The 24,254-nt window shown below is 40.3% G+C and overlaps 9 protein-coding genes and 1 further gene across 9 annotated transcripts; 5 read left to right on the top strand and 5 right to left on the bottom strand.

Moving 5' to 3' along the window:
- Window positions 1-602: 602 nt before the first annotated feature.
- On the top strand, window positions 603-4,118 carry NEW1 (New1p; the record flags this gene model as incomplete). Its single annotated transcript, XM_003644685.1, has 1 exon — window positions 603-4,118. The coding sequence occupies one exon, from the start codon at window positions 603-605 to the stop codon at window positions 4,116-4,118; it is 3,516 nt and encodes a 1,171-aa protein (XP_003644733.1).
- A 134-nt stretch (window positions 4,119-4,252) lies between these two features.
- Window positions 4,253-5,155, bottom strand: FPY1 (flavin adenine dinucleotide pyrophosphatase; the record flags this gene model as incomplete). The annotated part of the gene is made up of 1 exon (XM_003644686.1): window positions 4,253-5,155. The coding sequence occupies one exon, from the start codon at window positions 5,153-5,155 to the stop codon at window positions 4,253-4,255; it is 903 nt and encodes a 300-aa protein (XP_003644734.1).
- A 230-nt stretch (window positions 5,156-5,385) lies between these two features.
- CHP1 (ribosome-associated Tef1p biogenesis chaperone CHP1) lies at window positions 5,386-5,826 on the top strand (the record flags this gene model as incomplete). The annotated part of the gene is made up of 1 exon (XM_003644687.1): window positions 5,386-5,826. The coding sequence occupies one exon, from the start codon at window positions 5,386-5,388 to the stop codon at window positions 5,824-5,826; it is 441 nt and encodes a 146-aa protein (XP_003644735.1).
- A 240-nt stretch (window positions 5,827-6,066) lies between these two features.
- MMT2 (Mmt2p) lies at window positions 6,067-7,527 on the bottom strand (the record flags this gene model as incomplete). Its single annotated transcript, XM_003644688.1, has 1 exon — window positions 6,067-7,527. The coding sequence occupies one exon, from the start codon at window positions 7,525-7,527 to the stop codon at window positions 6,067-6,069; it is 1,461 nt and encodes a 486-aa protein (XP_003644736.1).
- Window positions 7,528-7,829: 302 nt separating this feature from the next.
- Ecym_2168 lies at window positions 7,830-12,586 on the bottom strand (the record flags this gene model as incomplete).
- A 651-nt stretch (window positions 12,587-13,237) lies between these two features.
- GRE1 (Gre1p) lies at window positions 13,238-13,750 on the bottom strand (the record flags this gene model as incomplete). Its single annotated transcript, XM_003644689.1, has 1 exon — window positions 13,238-13,750. One exon carries the CDS (start codon window positions 13,748-13,750, stop codon window positions 13,238-13,240), a length of 513 nt encoding a protein of 170 aa, XP_003644737.1.
- A 1,722-nt stretch (window positions 13,751-15,472) lies between these two features.
- Window positions 15,473-16,132, top strand: DDR48 (DNA damage-responsive protein 48; the record flags this gene model as incomplete). The annotated part of the gene is made up of 1 exon (XM_003644690.1): window positions 15,473-16,132. The coding sequence occupies one exon, from the start codon at window positions 15,473-15,475 to the stop codon at window positions 16,130-16,132; it is 660 nt and encodes a 219-aa protein (XP_003644738.1).
- A 154-nt stretch (window positions 16,133-16,286) lies between these two features.
- Window positions 16,287-18,449, bottom strand: HOT1 (Hot1p; the record flags this gene model as incomplete). The annotated part of the gene is made up of 1 exon (XM_003644691.1): window positions 16,287-18,449. One exon carries the CDS (start codon window positions 18,447-18,449, stop codon window positions 16,287-16,289), a length of 2,163 nt encoding a protein of 720 aa, XP_003644739.1.
- Window positions 18,450-19,193: 744 nt separating this feature from the next.
- Window positions 19,194-21,191, top strand: FMP40 (Fmp40p; the record flags this gene model as incomplete). Its single annotated transcript, XM_003644692.1, has 1 exon — window positions 19,194-21,191. The coding sequence occupies one exon, from the start codon at window positions 19,194-19,196 to the stop codon at window positions 21,189-21,191; it is 1,998 nt and encodes a 665-aa protein (XP_003644740.1).
- A 463-nt stretch (window positions 21,192-21,654) lies between these two features.
- Ecym_2173 (uncharacterized protein) lies at window positions 21,655-23,868 on the top strand (the record flags this gene model as incomplete). The annotated part of the gene is made up of 1 exon (XM_003644693.1): window positions 21,655-23,868. One exon carries the CDS (start codon window positions 21,655-21,657, stop codon window positions 23,866-23,868), a length of 2,214 nt encoding a protein of 737 aa, XP_003644741.1.
- Between the last annotated feature and the right edge of the window lie 386 nt (window positions 23,869-24,254).

Below are 24,254 nucleotides of genomic sequence, written 5' to 3' on the forward strand. Positions count from 1 at the left end.
AGTGCCAGATCGCCAAATTGGCGTGGGGGAACCCGGGACAACGGTCTTGCGAGCATATATGCACAGGTTTATACGGTGATCGTTTGCACGACTGCGTCTGGTGCAGGAGAAGAGCTTCAGTAGCTTCGCTGCTGAAGCAGATTGGTGGTCTGTCGACGGCAGATTGGCGCACAGCACGGGGGCGGAGAGGTCGTGAGGGACAGATATGGACAAGAGGTTGTTCCGGAGAGGTAGGAGGTGCGGCATTACAGGCGTTCTGCCAAGCGGGAGGGAAATGCTAGGGCAGGGGTTCTGGAAAAGAAGGGAGACAGGTGGGAGTCGGGGTGTTGCTGCTGCTGCTGCCAGCAGCAGCAGCAGTGGCAAGGCATCTGTTGGATGGGTTTCTACAAACGTAGTGGGTTTCTGTTCTATCCATGGATTGCAGAAAAAGCAATTAAAGACGGTGCACTTTGGTGAAATTTTTTTTTTTCAGTGGAGATGAGTTGAAAAGTATAAAATATTAATTCTTATTGTTAGTGTTGGTTTGAGTAAAAAGGGTATCTGTTGCTGCTGTTTGTTTGTGTGAGTTTGGGATCCTTCTAGATTGCAATATAGATATAAAGATGGCGCCCAAGAAGTTTCAGTCTCTCGATAGATTTATTGAGCAGCAAGGACCGGATCCTAACCTTGTTCCTTCATCATTTGGAGGGTATTATGCCAAAACCGATAGTGGGCCTTTTGGACAGCTGAAGCAGGATCAAGGGCGTAAGAATTGGAATCAAGGGACTTCATATGCGCCGAGTGGCGCGCATTATGGGTATAACTACCAGGGTGGTTATCAAGGATACCAGGGGAACCAAGGATACCAGGGAACTCCTAACAAGAGGCGTGACGCTTCCAATTTGAATAGCCCCGATGGGTCTTCTTGTCCGACCCCTTCTCGGTCAACCACATCATTAACAACGCTAAACAATAGCCTGGCCGAGTTGGCTGTGTCACCGGTATCGAAACACTGGGAAGCGTTGAAAATGGCGCATACGATAGGCGATGCAAAGAAAACTATCGATGCGTTAGTCGAGGAGTTCAATAAGGAAGGGGCATCTGCTAGGGACATTGAGAACTGGGATTTGGTTGAAGTGATGTCGAAATTAATAAAACCGAAGACTCCAAGTATTCTCCGTGAGTCTGTGATGCTATTGATTAGCAAGCTCGCATCTATGTTTGCAGGCAGTGGGTGCCAGGAGTGCTATTTGTTGCCGCTGGTAGCGTTGGCGCTTGATGGTCTGGCTGAGAAGGATACCACGGTGAGATTGGCAGCACAAAATGCTGTGTCACAACTGTACGCTGCGTTCTCTTTGGAAGCCTGGACTACTGTTTTGTTGCCTGCTGTACTGAACTACTTGAGCTCAGGTGCGAGATGGCAATCTAAGTTGGCTGCTTTGCAACTGGTAGACAACATCAGAGAGGATGCGCCAAACGATATGCTCGAATTAACATTTAAGGATTCTATTCCAGTATTGACGGATATCGCCACTGATTTCAAGCCGGAACTGGCGAAGCAGGGTTCTAGTTCATTGCTGGAGTTCATCTCCGTTCTAGATAACCTTGACTTACAACCTCGTTACAAGATAATTTCGAATACTCTGCAGGATCCGAAGCTGGTCCCTGAAAGTGTGAAATCATTATCCAGCGTTACTTTTGTTGCCGAGGTCACGGAACCTGCTTTGGCCATTCTCTGTCCCATTTTAAATAGATCTTTAAGTTTGTCTTCTTCATCCCAGGAACAGTTGCGTCAGACTGTTATAGTAATCGAGAATCTGACCAGATTGGTGAATAACCGTATTGAGATAGAAAGCTTTATTCCTCAACTCCTTCCAGGAGTAAAAAAGGTTTTTGAAACGGCTTCAGAACCAGAAGTCCGTGAACTAGCAGAGAAGGCTCTTGCCGTCTTGGGCGAAAATGATACTCAGCATAGAGACAGTTTCCCTGGTAGAATTACGCTGCAACAGGGTGAGAAATTTTTTAAGGATGCGGTGGTTAAGTTAGATCATCAAAAGGATATCTCTGCTCCAGAAATTGATTACCTTACTTCCGTATTGACTGGTCTAGCAAATGTTAATGATTGGAAGAGGTTGGAGGGGCTACTTGTGAAGGTTTTCGGTGAAGAAAACAAGGAGAGCATCCAGTCTAGCTTTATCCACGAATTGAGGCTAATGTTTCACCAAGAAGTTGAAAACAGTGATAAGGATGAGGGTATAGAAATTGTGAATACCGATTTCTCTCTTGCCTACGGATCCCGAATGCTGTTAAACAAAACCACCTTAAGGCTACTAAAAGGTCACCGCTATGGTCTGTGCGGTAGAAACGGGGCTGGTAAATCGACATTGATGAGATCGATTTCTAATGGCCAACTAGAGGGGTTTCCTTCTCCAGACAAATTAAAGACTTGTTTTGTAGAAACTAGTTCGCAAGGAGAGGATGATGAATTGGATATAGTTTCCTTCTTAGCAGCGGATGATGTATTGAAACATGCCTCTCGTAGAGATATTGTATCAGCCTTGGAGTCCGTTGGATTTGATGAATCCAGAATATCTAAACCCGTAAGTTCATTATCTGGAGGTTGGAAAATGAAGTTGCAGTTGACGAAGGCCATGTTGCAAAAAGCCGACATATTATTGTTAGATGAACCAACTAATCATTTAGACGTTGCCAACGTGAGGTGGTTAGAAGCATATTTGTTGCAGCAGTCAAACATCACATCATTGATTGTTTCTCACGATACAGGTTTCTTGGACCATGTTTGCACTGATATTATTCACTATGAGAACAAAAAGTTGGTATACTATAAAGGTAATCTAGAATCATTTGTTCAACAGAAGCCAGAGGCTAAATCCTACTACACCTTGACTGATTCAAATGCTCAAATGCACTTCCCTTCTCCTGGTATCTTGACAGGTGTTAAATCTAATACTAGAGCGGTTGCCAAAATGACCGATGTAACGTTCTCCTATCAAGGTTCTGATAAGCCCTCTCTAGCTAACGTTTCATGTTCCCTTTCCTTGTCATCTCGTGTCGCTATTATTGGTCCTAATGGGGCTGGTAAGTCAACTTTAATTAAGTTATTGACTGGTGAGTTAGTTCCCTCATCTGGGAAGGTTGAAAAGCACCCGAACTTGCGTATTGGATATATTGCCCAACATGCTTTACAACATGTTAATGAGCATCATGAAAAGACCGCTAATCAATATCTACAATGGAGATATAGGTTCGGAGATGACCGTGAGGTCTTGTTGAAGGAATCAAGAAAAATTTCATCAGATGAGGAAAGACTTATGATGGAAACAGAAATAGATGTGGGTGATGGCAGAGGCAAGAGACACATTGAAGCCATTGTCGGAAGACAAAAGCTAAAGAAGTCATTCCAATATGAAATTAAGTGGAAGTGGTGGAAACCCAAGTACAATTCTTGGGTTCCTAAGGAAGTTCTTCTGACACATGGCTTTGAGAAATTGGTGCAGAAGTTCGATGATCATGAAGCTTCTAGAGAAGGCTTGGGTTATCGTGAGTTGGTACCTAGCGTGATCACAAAGCATTTTGATGATGTTGGACTGGATGCTGAAATAGCAAATCATACGCCTCTTGGGTCTCTATCAGGGGGACAGTTAGTCAAGGTCGTTATTGCAGGTGCTATGTGGAATAATCCGCATTTATTGGTTCTTGATGAGCCTACAAATTATTTAGATAGAGATTCTTTAGGTGCACTAGCAATTGCAATCCGTGAATGGGCTGGTGGTGTAGTCATGATCTCGCACAGCACTGAGTTTGTTGGCGCCTTGTGCCCTGAACAATGGGTAATAGAAAATGGTACTATGATCCAAAAAGGGGTACAGCATGTTGATCAGACTAAGTTTGAAGATGGCGGTAACGCCAATGCTGTGGGTTTGAACGTTGCCAAGCCTGAGGATGACGATTCACCGGCCAACATTAAGGTTAAAAGGAGAAAGAAGAGAATGACAAGAAATGAAAAGAAGGCACAGGCCGAACGTCGTCGCTTACGTTACTTAGAATGGTTGTCTTCTGACAAGGGCACGCCTAAGCCTGTGGACACTGACGATGAGGATGGGAGTGACGAGGAGTAATCTCCAGCATAATTGTAGTCTCCTCCACTCCCTCATATTCTCCAGTATTTTTTTCTAAAAGGCAAAGCGGAAGGCCGGGCTTCACTTTGCCCCTTAAAATAATAAGCTATTATGTAGTAACAAATGGATATAACTTACTCAGCCGCAGCTCTAGTTTCCGAATACTTACTTTCTTCTTCTTCTGAGATCTCTGTCCCATCAAGGGACTTAGCCGTTCTAGCGGCGAGCGACCTCAAAAATTCATCGTCCTTCTGACTTCCAGAAATACTAACAGTATTAAACCCCATTCCATAATGTGGGTATGAACCAATGTTTATATCTGGACACACTTTGTATGCCTCCTCCTGAATTGCACGTAAGTAAGATGATATCGCAGACTCTCTGCGTGCCGTCTTAACGAAATAACGTTTGAAAGAACTACCCCCTTCGAGATCTATATTATAAGTTTCTTTCCACACTGCCGTCATAGCCTCCACAAGTCGCTCAAATAATTGCGGTATCCCAGGCAATATATAAACCTGCTTATTAATAGAACACACTGGAACCCATAGATTATCAAAAACATAGTAATTGTGAACATTATCTCCAAATGGCAGAGTCGCCATACGATAATAATCTTTTAGTGCTTCCCCAGAATGAAGAGACTCAGGGTTCGATAATCTCCTCATACGCTCTTGACACTCTAGATTAAGCTTCACTGGTAGACCAAAACTCTCCGCTATTGACTCGTATGTTATATCGTCATGCGTAGGCCCTATCCCACCTGAAGTAACTATTAGATCATAATTATTCCGAACCCTTTTTAAAGTCTCTATGATCTGTTCTTTGCTGTCTCCAATTGTGACTATTTCCTTCAATGATATTCCTGACCGATAGCAGTACTTCGCAAAGAACCTACAGTTGGTATCTGTAATCTTGCTGTTGAGAACCTCATCTGCTATTATAACAATACAAGCTGTTGGCATATTTAATACGCTTGCCCTCGTAATGCGCCTCAATCTCAAACCACAATTTACCGTGTTTCTTAAAACCAGCATAAGAATAGGCCAAATGCTAAACTTATGCTATACAGCGTTGTTTAACTAACCAATTTAATAGTTAGTTTTGTTTTACAACCCAAACTAAAATGGTGCACTGGTGATTGGGTGTTTAAACGTTTCCAGACTTCAAAATTTTTTTTCAAATTTAATCAACGATTTGATGCAAGTCATCTCATTTCAATAGGACCAAGATATCCGGGAGAAAGACCGTATTTTAATTGTTCACTATGTCCGCATTCAATGCTGAAACTGCTGATAATTTGGAAGATATCGAAAAGCAATTTGCTGTTGTTGCTGTTGAGCAAGCGGAGACCTATTGGAGTTTGATCAATAAGATTCCAGGGTCGAAATTACGTTTAACGCAATATGACGATGAAATTTATGAGGCTTTTAAGAGCCATTTTCCAGAATATACAGATTTAGATAGATTGACCAAGTTTGATGAGGCCGAACTCAAAACGAAAGAAGCCAAGGAGAGATGGCGGAAGTTTATTGCATTATTTGAGAAGAAAATCGATGACTTCAACTTTGGTACGTTGTTGAGAACTGATAGTACTAAGGAGTACGGTCAGTTTACTACTTGTTTTGCCGTTAGAATCCAATTTTACGCATTTGAGATTGCCAGAAACAAGAATGGTTTGAACGATTGGGCTGTGGGTTGTAAATAGGTAATAAACGTCTTATGGGGGGTGGCTCCGTCTTTGTACAGTATAGCAAGCTCAATGCATTTGTGTACCCTTTTTTACGTTTCAATAGGGGGGGGGGGGGGGGGATTGGATAGCTGTGGGTTTGGAAACACATGTCCAACTGTAGTAATTGTATTATGGCTTTACTGATGATAGTACTAGTACTTACTATATACATAGAGCTTGTTCTCGTATCAGGTATGCCGAGTTCATGAAGAGATTTTAGTGCTTATGGATGTGACTACAGCCTGAATGTGAGTTGCTGTGGCCATCACAGTGATCACTATGTTTGTGTTCTACGGAGGGGTCATGTGTTGGAGAGCCTTTTTGTTGCTGTTGTAATTTATTTTCACTCTTTTCTTCAGTAAATTCAATATGAACTTTCTTTAGATTTGGAATCTTATCGTACAACACTGAACGCACATGGTCGGTAACTAATTCGAATTCGCTTGTCGATAATACATTTCCCCACCTTTGAAGAGGAGCTTCAATGACCATTTGGGAATGAACGTTTGGACCAGACATTAGCACAACGAGCTCCTTCAGACTATATGGTCGTTTAGCGTTATTATTTGAGAGCATCTGATTCAATGTCTGTGTAGTAATTTGCTGCAGTTCCAAGTATTTGGCGTCCGTTGGTGGTAATGAATGATCGACTAGTTCTTTAACTGATATTTTCATACCCTTGTATCCGGCATTAACAACAAGGGCAGAAACTAGGAGACCCCCAACTGCATCTAGAGATTGCATGTTAAAGAAATAAGCAGAAGAAATCGTCACTAGGGCAACTAGGGATGTCAAAGAATCCACTCTATGGTGCCACGCATTTGCCATTAGTACATTAGAGTTGGTTTGTGTTGCTACCTTCTTGGTTGCACGAAAAATCCATTCCTTTAATATTATTGAACCTCCTGCAATCCAAGCAGCGTTTATATTGGTAATATCCTGCGTGTGGCTATGTAAATGAGAGTGGGCAGTAAATACCTCCAATATAGCATGAGGAACGAAAGGCCCTAAAATTGCACAGAGCGATGACCATCCAATTGATATACCTGCCATCGTTAGAATCGAGGACACTGCCAGCGAACCTACTGTCTCGATTTTCCCATAACCGTAAGGATAGTCCTTTGTGGGCTTCCGTGAGGCCAACGACACAGAGAAAAGTGTCAAAAAGTCTGACACCAAATCGCTCAGAGCATGAACAGCATCGGCTATTAACGCCTGAGAATTGAACACAACACCACCAACAAATTTACCAACTGCAAGTCCAACATTACTAGCAAGCCCAATCCAAGTGATCCGCACCCCTGGATTTTTCCGAAACTCTTCTTTGCTCAGTACAAGTAAGGGATTCACATGACTGTGAGCATGGAAATGAGCATGCTGACCAACCCTCGTCGCCATAGTCCCCAAATTGAGAGTATTAGGTTTTTCTGTTTCAGAATCTTTCAAATGGAGATGATCATGGGCATGGTATTCTTCAGCCAACCTATGAAACTCGGGATTCCCTTCTAATTCACTCTCTAAATGTCCCTTCTTCGTCTCTTTTCCAAATCCCTCTCCCTTCGTACCGTTAACCCCTTTCAACAGACGTGTCGAAATATTCAACTTCTGCGTTCTAGTCCAAAAGAAGGGCAAATTTGCTCCAAACTTGGATAATACGGGTAGTCCAAGTTTCATCATACTCTCCTATAGTGTATATAGCGTTCGCTACGCAATTCAAAACCTCCCTTAGTATACTCCTCTCAATACCAATCTCAAAATATTCAATATCCTGGTGAACCAACGTAAATTGATTTGCGGTCAAAGGTGATTATCGTATATATACGAAGCTGACGGAGGGTGCGTCTCGGAAGAAAGCAGCATTCTAAGTAACGACGGTCAAAATTCCCAGATCTTGAACTATTGTATATGTATCATTTACTACGTTCGGTTAATGTAGACATCACCATTCCTTACATATATATATGGAAAGCTAATGGTTCTCAGTATTCATCTTGGGACGGTGATAATAAATCGGCGATTCCAATACGTCTTGAAGGCACTTTGTGTACGACTTCTTGGCCTTTAGATATGGTTGGAACATTAGACATAGCAGTCGATGAACTAGCCGGCGTAGCTACGTTCGGAGCTAGTTGGAAGGACTCATTATCTTGGTTAGAGGGAGAAATGAAAGAAGATTGGACGACGTTTGATGACGGTAATGGGCAATCAGTGTAGTTTTCTTCCAGTTTTTTTTCATTGACCTTATGTACTTTAGGGACAAATGTCGATGGTCTTGACTTCGATTGTAAATTGTCACCAACAGCTTCATAGCCAGTGACGATAAAATATTTGGAAGCCTTTAAGCTGTTTACTTTCTGTAGATCGTGGTCTTTCACAACTTCTCTTAAGACTTCAATTTCCTTTGTTAATTGACACCTAGAGCCCTCTAGTTTGCGCAAGTAGAATTTTACTTTGTGAATAGAGACGCCCCAGCGCACTTCGAAATTATCGAAGAGCTCTTTGTGTAGTACCTCACGGAATGTGAGTACTTCACCGGCCAGCGAAAAAAGCTTCTGTAACAAGGTTCGATCAGGAATAAGTTCAAATGTGCTAACAGTTACCAGTAGTGAAAGAAAATCCTCAAAATCAACTTTCTTGGAATTCAATTCAATTGGATTACAAATAGTGCACAGAAAAACGCTGACGTCATCTTCAGGCAAGGACCACTTACCTTTATTAATACATCCGAGATGGTACCACTCCCTACATACTTCACACTCAACCATAGTGCTCCCCACATCTCCATTACGACAAAAACAGTAAACGTCTTGTTTCTGGCTCATGTCTGGAGGTAAGTACACGTCTGACGCAGTTTCAAAGCACTGCTGACTCTGAGAAAGTATTGAATTTATTGAATTTTTAGAATTTGGTATCAACTTATTCAAATCTTGAAGCCATTGCCTACATTTCTTGAGGTATCTTCCAAATAGCTGCGACTCTTTTTCTTTAGCAATATCCTCCATGGACATTCTTGAGTCCTCTTCGGAACCATTATATCTGCTGAAGTACTGTAAAGCTCTTATATCTTTATTTTTGAGAAGTTCTGTGAAGATGGCGACGTTCTCTTCATTAATCGACAGTTTAGACCATGATGGTGCCATTTTGTTTTTTGCAACCTGGACACTTTTTAGAAGTTTGTTTAACACATCAATAAAAAAGAATTCAAAGGTATGAACTCGTCATTCAATTTTTCAACCATTGACTCTACGACATGCAATGACACTTTATAGTTCTTTTTTTTTAAGAATGCATTCGCCTGTTGGACAAGACCTTGTGAGATTTTCAAAAGACTACTTAATTTTTCGAGTTTCGCCATGTGAGCATCTTGATCTAAATAATGGAGACCAAGTAATAAAAAATTGTACATCGCTGGTATATTATAATTCTCATAATCTTGGTAGCACAACGGTGAGCGTTTCGTAAACGCCAGGTCAAAGACTTCTAGCCATCCAACACGAATAATAAAATGAGAAAGAGAATCAAGAAGACTAGATTCTATACCCAATGAGACCCCATACTCATAAGCACGTCTCATTTCTTCTAAATTTTGCTTAATAAGAGCCTTCTTTGCTAGCCCCTGGAATTTCTTGAAGTGATCTAATGTGTTAAAGAGTTGTGACATTTCTGTAAATTCAACTGAGAGAGATAATAACTTTTTACACAATTCTTGTAGTTCTTTTGATGTGCATTGGAATTTGGGCCGTGAAATTTCCTTCAAATTGAACCCTACGCCATATTCTATATTACTGGGGTTAATTGGGTGTAGTTTTTCAAGAAAGTTCCGACAATCATTTATGATGGGTTCCATCTGTTTCAAATACCTTTTTACTTCTAATAATCGGGAACTGTTGTCGGATTCATGTATTTGAACCAGAGATATGATTTTGGAGAGTGGAACACTTGAAAATGGATATTTTTTTGTTACTAGATCTTCAATTATGTCTTCAACTGTAGCTGAATTTCGATGGGTTTGGGCTAAGTTTGAGTTTTCCAGAAGTTCTTCTAGCAGCACATCAGGATAATATTGATGGAGCGAGACATTGACTTTAGTTGTAGAAAGTTCCTGAGAAAATATTGAATAGCCACGATCTGTCTCCTTGACCTTTGATAAGAAACTCTCTAATGACATAGTAAAACAATCAGTTGCTGTGGTGAGTAATATTTTGGAAGCCCCTGTAAAGCTCAAATCTTCGTCTGAAATGTAGTCAAAAGCATTTGATACTATTTTAGTGGAAGGGAGCATAGATATAAATTTCTTGCGGTTACATAGCTCCTTAGTTACTAGCGGAATAAGCAGATTTCTAGCACTTTTTACAACCCTGGAATCACATCCTCGAGTGACAATATTATACAATAATTGGAACGAGTCAATACTTTGTAATATTGACCTATCTGAAAACCAAGCTGAACTTTCCAGAAGATGCTCGAGCCACGATTTTGGGGCGAAATAACAATTTTCAGAAACATGAAAGCCCGTCGAAATTGAAGTACTGTAAGTCTTTGGATATTTTATGATGAAGGACTTCGCTTCTTGGCTGACTCTGTAAACTTTAATACCATGCCTTTGTAGCTCGTCTGGATGAATTTGCATATCATTTGGTAATAAATGAGCTTTAGTCTCAAAATGTTTTGCATTGGTTCCATATAGGTAATGTGTCTGCATCCGCTCTGGAACCGTATTGACGCCATCTACCAAATTTGTTTCTGTAAAACTTCCATAAACTTCAGAGTTTCTGAATTCAGGTTGACTATCATCGTCACTTCCATTCGAATCTCCTTCATGCAATCCTCCTGTTCCTGAGATATTGATATTCTTAATAAGATTTTCAAAAGCCTCTTGGGACTCAGGAGGGATAATATACCATAATACAGAGCATCCTAGATGGTTATACTCAATAACAGGAAGGAATTGGTCCTCCATACACCATCCCCTGGTTGAAAAGGTCATACCCACATGCATTTTTGGCCTTGTAAGGTTGCCATAGTCGATATCTAAATATGCCAACATGGAGTTGGCAGCTAAAGGAATATTGTTAAGGTTCCATTCATCAAGCAAATCTTGAATATGTATGTTGCTTTTAGACACTGTGCAGAATCCAGAACCATGCACGGAGCTCGATAAATTGATTCCTGAGTCAACATCGAGGGAAACATTTGGATTAGAGAGAATGCCGAAATATAGCTTTTCAAAGTGGCTAATTTCTATGTCATCACCCCAGCTGCTTATGCCGGGACTGATATCTTGAAGTTTTGCTTGAATAAACTCAAAATGTCTGGAACTTTTTTCATAATACTGACGTAAGTTATAAATTGGAGATGTTTTATTTTCATGGGCCGATTTATCATATATTTCCATTCCAGACTGCCAAAAGCTGAAGTTGAATCCTGGATGTGCTGTTTTAGATGGTTCTGTCAATCCGGGGAGGGGCTCTGTAACAGATTCAAAATTTGTTGCAATGCCCTTGCAGCCTTTTATATCCCGAAGTCTTATGTATTCAACACTTGACCCACCAACATTATAAACTTTAATCGGATTTAAGAGTCGCTTTTTAATCTTATAATCGACACCATCTGACAGCGAGAGATCAGATTCAGTAATTGACCTCTTTCGACAATTTTCTATATGATCACTAGTTTCTCCGTAATCAGCATTCGACCATGTGCTTTGTGTGTTGCCTGGCTGTATAGTACCATCCTGTTTCTGCGTTTCCTCTTCCCATTTATCGAATTCACTAAAGACCTTCAAGTAGGCCGATCTCAATGAAGTTGATAGAGAACTCATTATGCGGCCAGAATATCCGAGCTCTCTTCCAAGTTGGGCCCACAGCTTCTTTTGGCACACAGATCTGAACCCACCTCTTAACTGCACACAGTTTCTCAGCCTATATAAATCCAGCGCCCTTTTATCAATGCTCGGAATTCTTCCAAGAGCCTTGGTACCAAGTTTTGCCGACGAAGATTCTGCAGAATTTGCAAATTCCTTGTAAAATTTATAAATCCGTTTATGAAAGTTTAATTTCAATCGACTCTCATCTTTATGTGAATTCATGTATTGTTTTCGGGCTTTGAACCAAAAATATTCAGTGTCCAACGTAAAACTGCTTAGTGTTGTAGTTTTTGGTAATACATTATCGACTACGTGATTTTCATGATCTAAACTGTCCTGTAACTGCATCTTTATCGCACCATACTTTTCCCCAATCTCCCTTACGGATTCATAAAACGAACAAGGATCCTGTACTTCGCTCTTTAGCAATTGGAAAAACGGAATGGACCCCTCCTCTATAGTGTAAGTGTACCCATTGATTGACCCTGTTTGTATACCACCACCATTTGCTGAATTAATTAGCCTCCTATTTCGAATATGCAGCATGTCAAAAGGTGCATTTGGCCGTGTCTTATGCTGGGTATATAAATACGGGTTATAGTGATGTGCAGTGAATGAAAAGCCAGAAGTATCAAGACTCTTCATGAATCTACTAGTTTTTGGAACCCCTCCATGTAAGTAATCTGTTGTGATAGCTTTAGAAGTATCTGAAGTTTTAGATATTATTGTATCATTATAACTTAAATCACTAATGTCCTTTGTAGAGTTCGTATATGTGCTATTTGATTCTAACTTTAATTGCCCAGGCGTTGATGATAATGATATATCTTCCTTAAAGGCGGAGTCCTCTCGCTTTGATAATTCACTCATGGTAACATATGAATTACACCTTGGACCGTCAAATAATAGATCAGTCTCTAAGTTTTACACTTACTTATCAACAGCATCAAAATTCCTCATTTTCTCGACTTTCTACGCTTTTTTTTCAAGCAGACGGAAACACTTTGCCATCTTGGTAACCGACTAAACCTGGAATTCATGTTGACATTTATCGTCGATAAATACGCACGTTAATTCACGTGATAGTTAATGGTCTCCCCAGCACTCTGAGGCTATTAATCAAGTATTAAACCCCATGGAGACATTAAAGGCCTGTGTGTCATATCTAGCACGTCATAGACATAATGACTCTTAGAGGTTTATGGCTCCTCTCGGCAGGCAGGAAGGCTTAAGCTCACTGACACTTGCCATGACACTGCTATCCTGGCGTACTTGCAAATTCCCCCACAGTGGTCCGCTCCTCAATGAAGGCCATACACACTATTCTGTTTTAAAATATATGAACTTATAATAGCTACTAAAAATATATGAACTTACCCACATAGTTACTAAAAACAAACTAAAGAGAGCCAAACTTGGGCAGAATACGTCCCTTTGGACTATTTGATGTCCAGCTTTCAAAACCGGACAGAATCCATAGGGCGTCTAAAAAAAAGATGGGAGACCAAAACCAAGACCTGCTTAATAGGTATCATTGTAGCCGGATGAAGGCATTCCGTGTTGCCTGTTGATTCCTTTCTTTCCGTAGGCACCTTCGCTTTGATCGTACTCATCCATACCTCCGGACTGGTTGTAGCGCCCACTTCCCAATGTAGAGTCTTGTTGGTGACCAGAGGTTGAGTCATCCCATTGAGAACCAGTGTCTCTGCCCTGTCCTCTTTGCACACCTTGCTGGCCAGAGCCATACTGGCTGCCTTGCTGGCCAGATTCGTATTGACCTTGGCGAGAGCCATACTGGCTCCCTTGTTGCTGGTCCGAGCCATACTGGCTGCCCTGCTGTTGACCAGAGTTATATTGGCCGCTGTTTTGCTCACCGTACTGGTCAGATGACAAGATACCACCTTGTCTGCCCTGAGAGCTTTGGTCACCGAGCTGGTCTCTGCCCCTGCCCAAATTTTGGCCCTGCTGGCCCTGTTGGTGGCCGCCGGTGTGCTCGGAGATCTTGTCGGTGAACTTGTGCAAAATGTTAGACATTGTTAAAAGACGTTAAACTTTGATAAACTGGTTCAAATTGATAATTGTCCTATTTAGCTTGATTTTTCGAGCTATCTAGTTATTGATTTTGAAATAATACCAAAACTTAAGAGCCAAAGCATGCATAAAAGATAACTTTTGATGGAGATATATATACAAAACTTACTACTTCCATTCCACATCCATTCCAATTAAAGGGATACCTCATTACCTTCTCCTTCCATTCCACTCCATTGCAATTAAGGATACCTTCATTACCTTCTCCTTCTTGCCTTCGGTTGCACAACCATCCTGTGTCTAAAATGAATTCTGCTTTGACAGTAGTCGACACACCCCATTTATTTGCGATTCCCCTATAACGTTAAGCTACAAGTTGACAGAATAAAGGAATTCATCCATCTTGTCCAGGGAACATCACCCCCTGAGTGTAATTGGCCATCGTCTGTTAGTTTCATGTCAATACAAACAAATACAACTACACAAGACCTGTTCCCAAAAGTATAAGATGAGCTCTTCTTCAAAAAGTAATATCATCATTTGCATGATGATATAACACTCATTTAAAGCAATAAAAACAAGGGGCAACGTAGAGGGACCCATCTGAAGGGTACCTGGCACCTGCACCTGACTAATAGAGCTATATTACTGCCGTTTTTGCTCTTTCGACCTCGAAACTGCAGATTAATGGCATCTTATTCAGCGACCCTAATTACTCCTCCCGCCATACCACTACAGACTACCACAGACTGGCTACGCAGTAAACCTCCATGGAATTCTGGCCCGATCGTTCCCAACCATCCGCCCTTTATTTCGTAACCTGTCTTGCATATTTCGTAACTCTTTGCACAGCTGCTCGAGAACTCAGCCTCGCCACAATTGCGCAGACGGTGAGCGATGAGACAATACATAATACATAACACAAGTACATAATGCATAACACATGGAACACATAATCATAATGTACTGTTGTATGTTTAAAAAAGCCTCTTCCTACAGCATGTGATCTAATTTTAGGGTGGATTCAAAACCAAAGAAGGCCTTCAGCCGTAACAGCACGCAACAACAGCAATAAGTAAATACAAGTATAAACTGCATCAGGGTTTGTGATGATCCAAGGACCAAATAATTGCTTTTCAGGAACCCTGCTGACGGCCGATTCCTATTACACGAGGAACTTATGGGAGATAATTATAGCAACATTTGTTAGATGTCGAATTTTCACATAAGGTCTCTTGGTTGGAAACCCCTAATACGTCTTTATTTTTGGAGATTAAAAACCACAGTTTCCTAATGCATTAAATGCTTTCAAATGAGGAGTGACGAATTAAAAAGAGGTCAAGAAGACACTTCCAATTCTTAGTTGTAGAAGTGCGTTATCCTCTTATTTTAGAGTTGTAATTTTCCACAGGCAAAGCGTTGAAGGCTTTTATTCGCGAATTTCTGGGGAGACTACCCCCCGCAGATTCTCGAAATCGATAAGCGTAAGTAAAGGAAAGGACACAACGTGTATTGTTGGAATATGTAGACGAATTCAGGATGTTGCTGACGTGCCGTACGAATGCCGTACCAATCCCGTCTTTAAAGTGATTTTGTATATAAGAGTAGTTGCAAGGGTGTATAGGATTTAATAATGGGGGGGGGGGGTATTAGTAGCATAGTGTTGATTTGAGTCAGATTTGTTTGACAAAGACGAGCACTAGATTTTTAGATTTAGCAGCGGATATGGATCTTTTTAATAAAGTAAAGAGTGCAATTGGTGAGGATAATCTTAGCAAGTTGCAAGAGGAGGTGACGCAGAGGATTTCTAAGACGTCTCTTTCCGATGGTAAGAAAAATTCGAAGGATACCAGTGAAGGAGGCAGCTATATCGGCGGGAAGTATGGGTCTACTGTAAATGATGATTCGGTTGCGACTGATTCTTATGGAAGCAGTAATATTGGTTCTCAGGGATTTCGGAACGATGAAAATGATGATTCTAAGGATTACCGGAAATCTGAGTCCTATAATATACGCAGTGATAATGATGATGATCAGTTTGGCTCAAATAACGAACCTTACTCCGACAATGATGGAAATTATGGGTCGAAGACTGATTCCTATGGATCTAGTGTGAACTATGGTTCCAAGAAATCTGATTCTTACGGCTCCCGTAATGACGACGACGCCAACAACTATGGTTCCAAGAAATCCAGTTCGTACGGCTCCCGTAATGACGACAACAACTATGGTTCCAAGAATTCAGGGTTTCACGGTTCCCGTAATGACGATGCTAGCGGTGATAAGGCTTCTGGTGATTATGGTACTACATCAAGGACTGGCGATTCAATTTATAACAGAGGTGATTGCTACGGCGAACGCAATGACAATTATAATGATAACTAGTGTTATTAACAGCAGGACCTTGATATTGGCTCCGTGCTTGTATACAGGTCAGCTAATCAAGGAATTTCTTGTCTGATTTGTCTATGCTAATATATTGGATTTTATAACATAAATAGTATGTATATAACTTAAAAGAAAAAGAATATGGTTTAGCTCATATCCCGGAAAGACTCTGTTGTAGCCATCCAATAGTCCGCTTCTTTACCTGCCCGTCATCCGTTTTATATAATCTCCTCGTTTCCAAAACTTCTATCATCTCGCCGTCGCTTTTCCCTTTCTTAATGCCATTTAAGATAAACTTGTAGATGCGTTTCCTTCTAGCAAATGTTTTCTTATTCCTTGTGATCCTCCATTTATTCCCATACTTTTGTTCTAAATATCTAATGGCAGGTCTACCACTGACACCGATCGTATACTCATCCCAAATTGCTTGAACACTGTCAGGTGCCTTGATCATTGTATATTCTAAAGAATTCATCAAACGTTCTTCAGCAGTTGGATCGAGCAAAGAAGATGTTCTGCCGTGCATTTTTTTGTTGCTCAAATAATATGGTTTGGCATTGTTTTTCAGTATCAGTCTATGGGTTTCTGGGGTGCCGCTGACGCTAACTTGACTACCGCTATTAGCAAATTTATGAACCCTACTTGGTGATAATACCCTGGGCGCCTTCACAAATTTGACATCTTCAATTTCATCTTCTTCTTCGTTTTCAGCTTGAAATGGTTCATCATCAGTCGTTGCAGTACGCTGGCTTTGACTTCTGGCGCCTTCATCATCTTCTAAATAGCCATCTTCTTCCTCACCAGAAAAATCTTCAATATCATTCTCATCATCACCAGAACCTATTTGAAATCCGGAACCTGTATTTCTCCTTAAGTTGTTATTTATCGTGGAATGTGTGTTCTTTTTATGCTCCGCCAATGCAGACGTTTGAGGAATGGGTCTGCCAAGACTATCTACACCTAAATTTGTAGGTAGTCCTAAAAGGTAATTCTGAATTGAAGAAGGAACATTTTCAATATAGGGTTCTGTGTCTCCACTTTGCGAAACAGATCCTGGTTTCGTTTCTGCATGTGACTCCGATTGAGGCAAAGTGTTACTAATATTTTGGGGTTGAACTTCAGGTTGGGCGTTTTCCAAGGACTGTATCTGTGGTGGAGGTACATCCTGCTGCTGCTGCTGCTGCTGCTGCTGCTGCTGCTGCTGTTGTTGTTGTTGTTGTTGTTGTTGTTGTTGTTGTTGTTGTTGTTGTTGTTGTTGTTGTTGTTGTTGTTGTTGTTGTTGTTGTTGTTGTTGTTGTTGTTGTTGTTGTTGTTGTTGTTGTTGTTGTGGCTGTTGCTGATATTGCTGCTGCTGTTGATGTGGTTGCCTCTGTACTGAAACCCTTCTCCTTTTCTTGATCGCATTGGGGTCCAAAATGAATTCCGTCTTATTCTTGGTGTTAAAGTGTCCATTGGATGAATGTGTAGGATATTGACATATTACATCCGACAGAAACGATGGTATCTGCTGTAAATTATTTAGGCTTGGAATATCGCCAGTGCTCATTATATCACGCTGTCTCTTAAACTGTTGTACATTTTTGGATGTTATTTTCTTGAGATAATTACTGCTAACATTAGTAATTGAATTTAATAAATCAGTAACGAATCGATCCTTCTCATTATTCTCTGGATCATCTACAATCGGTAACTGGTTCTTTATATCTCGAAGTTCTTTCAATATTGACTGGGTAAACTCCTGATTCTCAGATCTTACCGCGTTAATTGTGCTGTGCTGCTGTTCAAAATTGTACAGCAACTTACTAACAGTCTGTTCCATCAGAATTACCCTGGCATTGATTTCCTCAAGTTGTTGGTTTAGTCTAACAGTGGTCGGAGCCGGATCCCCAACTTTAAATACGTTTGCCGAACCATCATTACTAGGCACTTGATTGTCAACTGCACTGTTATCCAACACTAGCCGGTTGCAACTAGCCGGCGTCTCACTGATAGAAACACCCCCATACCTTGGCTCAGGCTGCACTAGCTGAGACTGCTGGTGCATGCCGCCGCCTGTGCCTCCAACTAATGAACCATTAGTCTCCTCCACAGCCGTAGAACTAGTAAATATATTCGAATTCAAATTCACCGAGTTAGCAGGATTAGCTAAAACACCAACTATAGCTTCTACACCTTGCAAATGCGTCGTGCTCTTATGGCTCGTAATCCCACCTTCACTCTGAAGCTCCATACCAAGACTCATAGTGGTCGTAGATTGTCGTCTTTCTGCTTCTTCACCAGACGGTGCTACTATCTGTGTCACGGGATCGATCATCTAGTATTAAAACCTCTATGCTTTAACCCAAAATTAAACGCTCCGGATATCTAAAATCTCAAATACCTTGAATTATATGTTATCTGTCCCCCCTGATAACTAATTTGCTAAACTAAATTCTCAATTTTACGTTGTGTACGTTGTTCGACAAAACGATTCTTATCGCTGGAAATTTTCTTTTCGCTTCGAGCTTCCCGTATCAGTGTGATACAAAAACGGTTGCGTTCAAACGGGAACAATGGAAAAAACGGTGGAAAACCTTAATGCTCGAAACTGCAGAGTTTGAAGAACTTAAAACATTAAAAGAAAAGTATGGGTAAAAGATTCTTTCGGTCCCGCCAGCGTACATGCAGGGACCTATTCTTTAAAGCAGGCACACCAGACGAAATAGGAGTGTGTGTTCTATTATCACGTGATGTGTTGGTCATAACTGTCTTCTAGAAATAGGGTATTCATTCTAAGGGAATTTGCGGACATTCCATTTTTTAATATTATCGATTGTAAACTAATCTCTTTTAGAAATATAGCCAATAGTGGTACTCAGTTTGGGGCTTCTATGTGGATGTTACACACATGTTGTTTCTAAGGAAGTTTTTAATTTCTGATTCTTTGCATTTATGGCATTAAACCCTCGCTTCGTGAGAATCAGCAATTTTTGATTTAGTATATAGTGCTTTGTCTGTAGGGTTTAAAAGGTTGTAGTTCGTATATAGGACATGGGGCATAGTGCTGGAATCTTAATTTATGGCAGATACTCGAAGAATATTGCAAGCTCTTAAAGAGTGTGGGACTTCTAGCGTCATTCGGTATTTAACAGCTGACCATGCAATTCCGACGGTTAGCCAGGGGATAACAGTGTATCTTTCGAAGGATGCGAAAATGAAATCACCATTTCACACGCCCAGAATAGTGAAAAATGGTGACCGATGCCCTCATTATGCCTATGTTGTTCCTGAGGTAAGACGCCATTATAAGCCACTATTATTCTCGGACAGGGCTTTAAACGACCTGGGGCTTATTAAGGATGACCATTTGGTAGAGTATTGCCAGGGGTCTAAAATATACTACGATAATGATTCGAATATCTTTCCGTATGCCTTAGCCTATGCAGGCTTTCAATTTGGTGAGTTTGCAGGGCAGCTTGGGGATGGGCGTGTCTCAAACCTCTTTGAATTGCGGGATTCAAAGGGGCAGTGTCAGGTCATACAGTTAAAGGGGAGTGGTTTAACCCCATTTTCGCGGTTTGCTGATGGGAATGCAGTACTAAGGTCGAGTATTAGAGAATTTTTGGTTTCAGAAACGTTGCATGCAATTGGGATTCCGACTACGAGGGCTCTACAGTTGACTCTACTTCCTGGCACAAAGGCAAAGAGGGGTAGTCTCGAAACGTGTGCCATGGTTACTAGATTTGCACCTTCCTGGATTCGATTAGGGAACTTTGATCTTTTCAGATGGAGAGGAGATGACAAAGGGCTCTTTCAGCTAACTGATTACTGTATTGACCATGTATTTAACAAGGGCGAGAACTTTCCAAGAAATCTATCAATTAACGTTTTTAGCTCAGATTATTTTCCTGATCCAGACGAGAAAATATCTGAAGGCTCTGAGGATATAGACCCAGTAGAAGACATATCTCTCTATGACTTGTTTTATCGCCATGTAGTCAATTTAAATGCAGAATGTGTTGCTTATTGGCAGGCCTATGGATTTTGTAATGGCGTCTTAAATACAGACAATACGTCAATTTTGGGTCTTTCTTTGGACTTTGGACCATTTGGATTTATGGACAAGTATCAGCCACGGTATACACCTAACCATGATGATATCAGCTATCGATATTCTTTTGAAAACCAGCCTAGTATTATATGGTGGAATCTATCCAAATTTGCGGAAGCTTTAGTTTTACTTTTAGGGTCTGGAACAAAGGATATTGAAACAGTGAAGTCGATTCAGAAAAGATCAGAGTTTTCGGCTGAACTAGTAGACAGCATATCTCAACGTGCTACATCAATAGCTCATCTATCGCGGAATGAATACAAATTTCGATTCACAGCCAAATATGCAGATCTTATGGCTAAGCGTTTAGGTATTAGTCTCGATCTACCTTCTTTAACCGATGACAATGTTACCCAAATAGCCGCAAAAGTGAGAGAGTTTATGGAAAAGATAGTTTCCCCTTTGCTGGAAATCCTCCATGTTACTCAGGTAGATTACAATAATTTCTTTGTCGCACTTCAAAACTACAATGGTTCATTTACAGATATCAATAATGGCATTGAAGGGTTAGATAAGAATTTAGTTGAACTATTTTTTACCAGAGAGCAAGTTCAAAAGTTGTCTGTAAATTATAATAGAGGCGTTTCAGATTCTGGTTTTTCCAAAATATTGGTCGAAACGTTAGGCAAACTCTTTGTATGGACTGTCCACTATAAACAATACATTCCCTCTTATGATAAACGATATGAAATTCAAAGGAAAGTAAACCCACATTTTGTTCCTCGAAACCACATATTTGAAGAAGTACTTGATGATATAATATACCGCCAAAGAGACTTTCTAGATGATCCGGACTATACTACCGATCTTGATCTACTAACGAAGTTGTATCATATGAGTACTAATCCTTTTGAGCCGGAGTTATGGAAACATTATTTAGATGATAGTTTTGTTAAAAAATGGGTACATGGTACAACAGAAATGAGCAACGAAAGTTGTATGAAGCAATGTGGTTGTTCCAGTTAATTAGAATAGTTTTTGCTTTTGAAATGAATGTGAGTACTTTAATTTCTATATACTCCATTCGTTTTGTTATTGTGCAGATTTTAGTAACAAAAGTGAAAGTAGAGTTTCAAAAGTTGTAGTTTCAAACAAAACTCAAGATGTCGCGGAAGATAAATCGCAACCAGTTAATTTCTGTTTTCCAGAACCATTTCGCAATTCAAATATTTATCAATGACTAATCGAAATTACAGTAATCTTAGCTTTACGAAATCTAAAGACCTCAAGATATTTCTCTACTATTTCATATGATACAATATTGTCTCTTAGCATCTTCGCACTTTTCTGCGCAGACGTAAAAACTCAATTTGGAAGGAATAGTTTCGTTGGTTACAAATACAATATATAAAAACAAATAGCCATTTACGTCTGGTCTTCCAATTCTTTATCTACCATAACAAAAAAATAATAGTTGAAGTACCTACCGATGTCAAATAATAACGACTTGTTTGCTCCATTTCGGTTCCTTACAGATAGCCAAGAATCTGTGGCTAACGCAACCAGCATGACATGCAGTCTTTCTTCTTCCGAGCATCGTCATTACGCGAATATTCTGCTAGCTCATCAAAAGAACAATCAAGGATTTGCAAATTCCCAATATGCTTTTACAAATAATTCTGTGGCAAATCCAGTTCATGATCATTTTAGTTCACAGCGGGGTATCCCTCCGACTGTCCACCAATTTAGAACTACAGGGGATGACTATCATAAAGAGGAATTTTCATTTCTTCATATTATAGACGGATCTGATGACGAATCAATGATGGATTACAGGTATTCTTGTATGCCTACGCCCTACATGGATTATCAAACTACCATTGAAGCGCGGCTTGCGGAAGCTACTAGGCTTGAAAATGAGGTTATTGGGAGACCACTTAGTTATTCAATGAATAGATATTCAATTAGAATGGATGAGAAGCCTAGGTCAAAAAAAATGTTGCCAATAATGCCACAAATTCCAGCGGTGCCAATGGTATCTTATAAATCCGACCCTGTAAACACCTGTCCTGAGTCAGAGTTTATTAAGAGGTTCCGAGACATATCTTTAGCTAGCGACAAACAGTCTTTCCAAACAGATTTCAACAAACAACCGGATGTAACACATAAAGAATACCAACTAGATAAGAATGCCACAGTGTCGAGCTTGAATTTGACTCCAAAGAATCCAATTGTTGCTCAAAATTCCATCCTGGATGCCACAGAAAATAGTAATGACCATACTGCTGACAGAGAAGCTCGAGCCTTAGGAACCAGGCAACAGCAGGGACAGCCGCTACAAGATACTACTTCTGTGATAAATATATCTATGGAAAAGGTAGAGCCAGAAAAACCTTCCTTAGAAAACTTCAAAAATACTGACAATTGTGACCGTTCCATTCTAACTAAAGTGAGAATCAGCGGACAAGGAACACAGCCAAGCGATTTTCAAAATAATTATATGGGTGACTCAAATAAAAGCAGAGAGCATCCTAATGAGGAACATTCTTTTAGCAGTGCAGAAATAAAATCTTTGGAAAGATCTAGCATGGATTCTAGAGAAATTGGAGAATTCTTAGTTCCGAATAGTTCAATACTAGGGGTTAGCGAGAAGAACGATGAGGTCGCACAAAATTCTGTGGGGTTTCAACAGCCTGAGATTAGAACTAGTGTTTTAAGCCATGTAGGATCCAATGCATCACACCCCGTAGCTTCTCTAAAAACCTCATTTGCTAACTCAAATTCAGACGGAGAGTCAATTAATAAGTTGGGTGATACGAAAGGACAGGTTGAAGTATTGAATATTCCAAATCTGGAAGTTATGAATAATAATGAAGAAGCATTAAGACCCAGGAAGATGCGTAAAACGTGGCGCGGTGTACGTGCTAAGATGGTTTCCTCACGGACTTCAAGTTTACTAAGCTTCAACGATACTCGCAATTTTGGTAGCCACACGAAGAACAAATACTTAGAAACTAACAGCACCAAAAAACCGTGGATCAGGAAAGTACATGAAACACATCAGCGAATATTAAGAACAGCGACAAGAGTTATGTTTAGTAAAATTGACGAATTCCAAGGGATGAGTTTTGATCGTTTATCAGAGGCGGCCAAGAGTTTTGATTTCAAGGGAGCGGAACAGCAATCGCTCTCAATAAGCCAAGACACCAGTAACTCTAATAGTGAATGCAGTAACAGTAATACACAACAGAGCATACAAAATACTGAATACGTTCGACCAGCCTATGTATATAAAGACGCGTCTCAAATGAACGTTTGTTCGCGTCCATTAGTCATACCTACCCCAGCGCCAGTCGTGAACGAACGTCTGAAATATCAACTACCAAACAACTTTCAGCACTCCTCTATGTCTGATAACTCAACAAAACTTTCACTGAAGTACCTGACATGCGTATATCCAAATCTGACTCAGTATCGAACTACATTAAGCGATTCACCCAATTTTAAACCGCAGAAGATGTATTCTAATTCTTCAATGCCATCTGTATGGAAAATGAAAAACAAGCAAACCGGTACAAAATTCAATATAAATAACCATAATACCAGTATTAACCTAGTACAAAACATTCCCCTGCAGTTTATGGGCTTGAAGCAAGAGAAATCTTTGCCTGACAACACTCATGGAATGTACGGGTACTTGTAATCCATCGTGACAGCACAAAAGTAACATTTACAAAAAAAATAACACCATTTGTCACTTTTGTACAACGTTGTATCTCTTTCGTTACTAGTCTCTCATATAAATAATAATTAGGTACTACTACCATTAATTATAGATGCAAATTCAAGTTCGATACTCATTTATCTTCCTTGTTTTATAGGAAGATGCTTTCATTTGAAAACACAGTCACGAGGATGCGTCAGTGTCCTACTGAAATTTCCGTGACGAATGATGAATATCGTTTGAACTTTAATGTTGAAGTTCCCCGTATTTAAATATGACTTTTCGGGGTTTGACGTTAACAATATACCAAATCAAGTCTTAACTGAAAACTGTTTTATTCAACGAAGACCAGTAGAACTTTAGTT

This window comes from Eremothecium cymbalariae, chromosome 2 (assembly GCF_000235365.1).
Source record: "Eremothecium cymbalariae DBVPG#7215 chromosome 2, complete sequence".
Taxonomy (NCBI): Eukaryota; Fungi; Ascomycota; class Saccharomycetes; order Saccharomycetales; family Saccharomycetaceae; genus Eremothecium; species Eremothecium cymbalariae.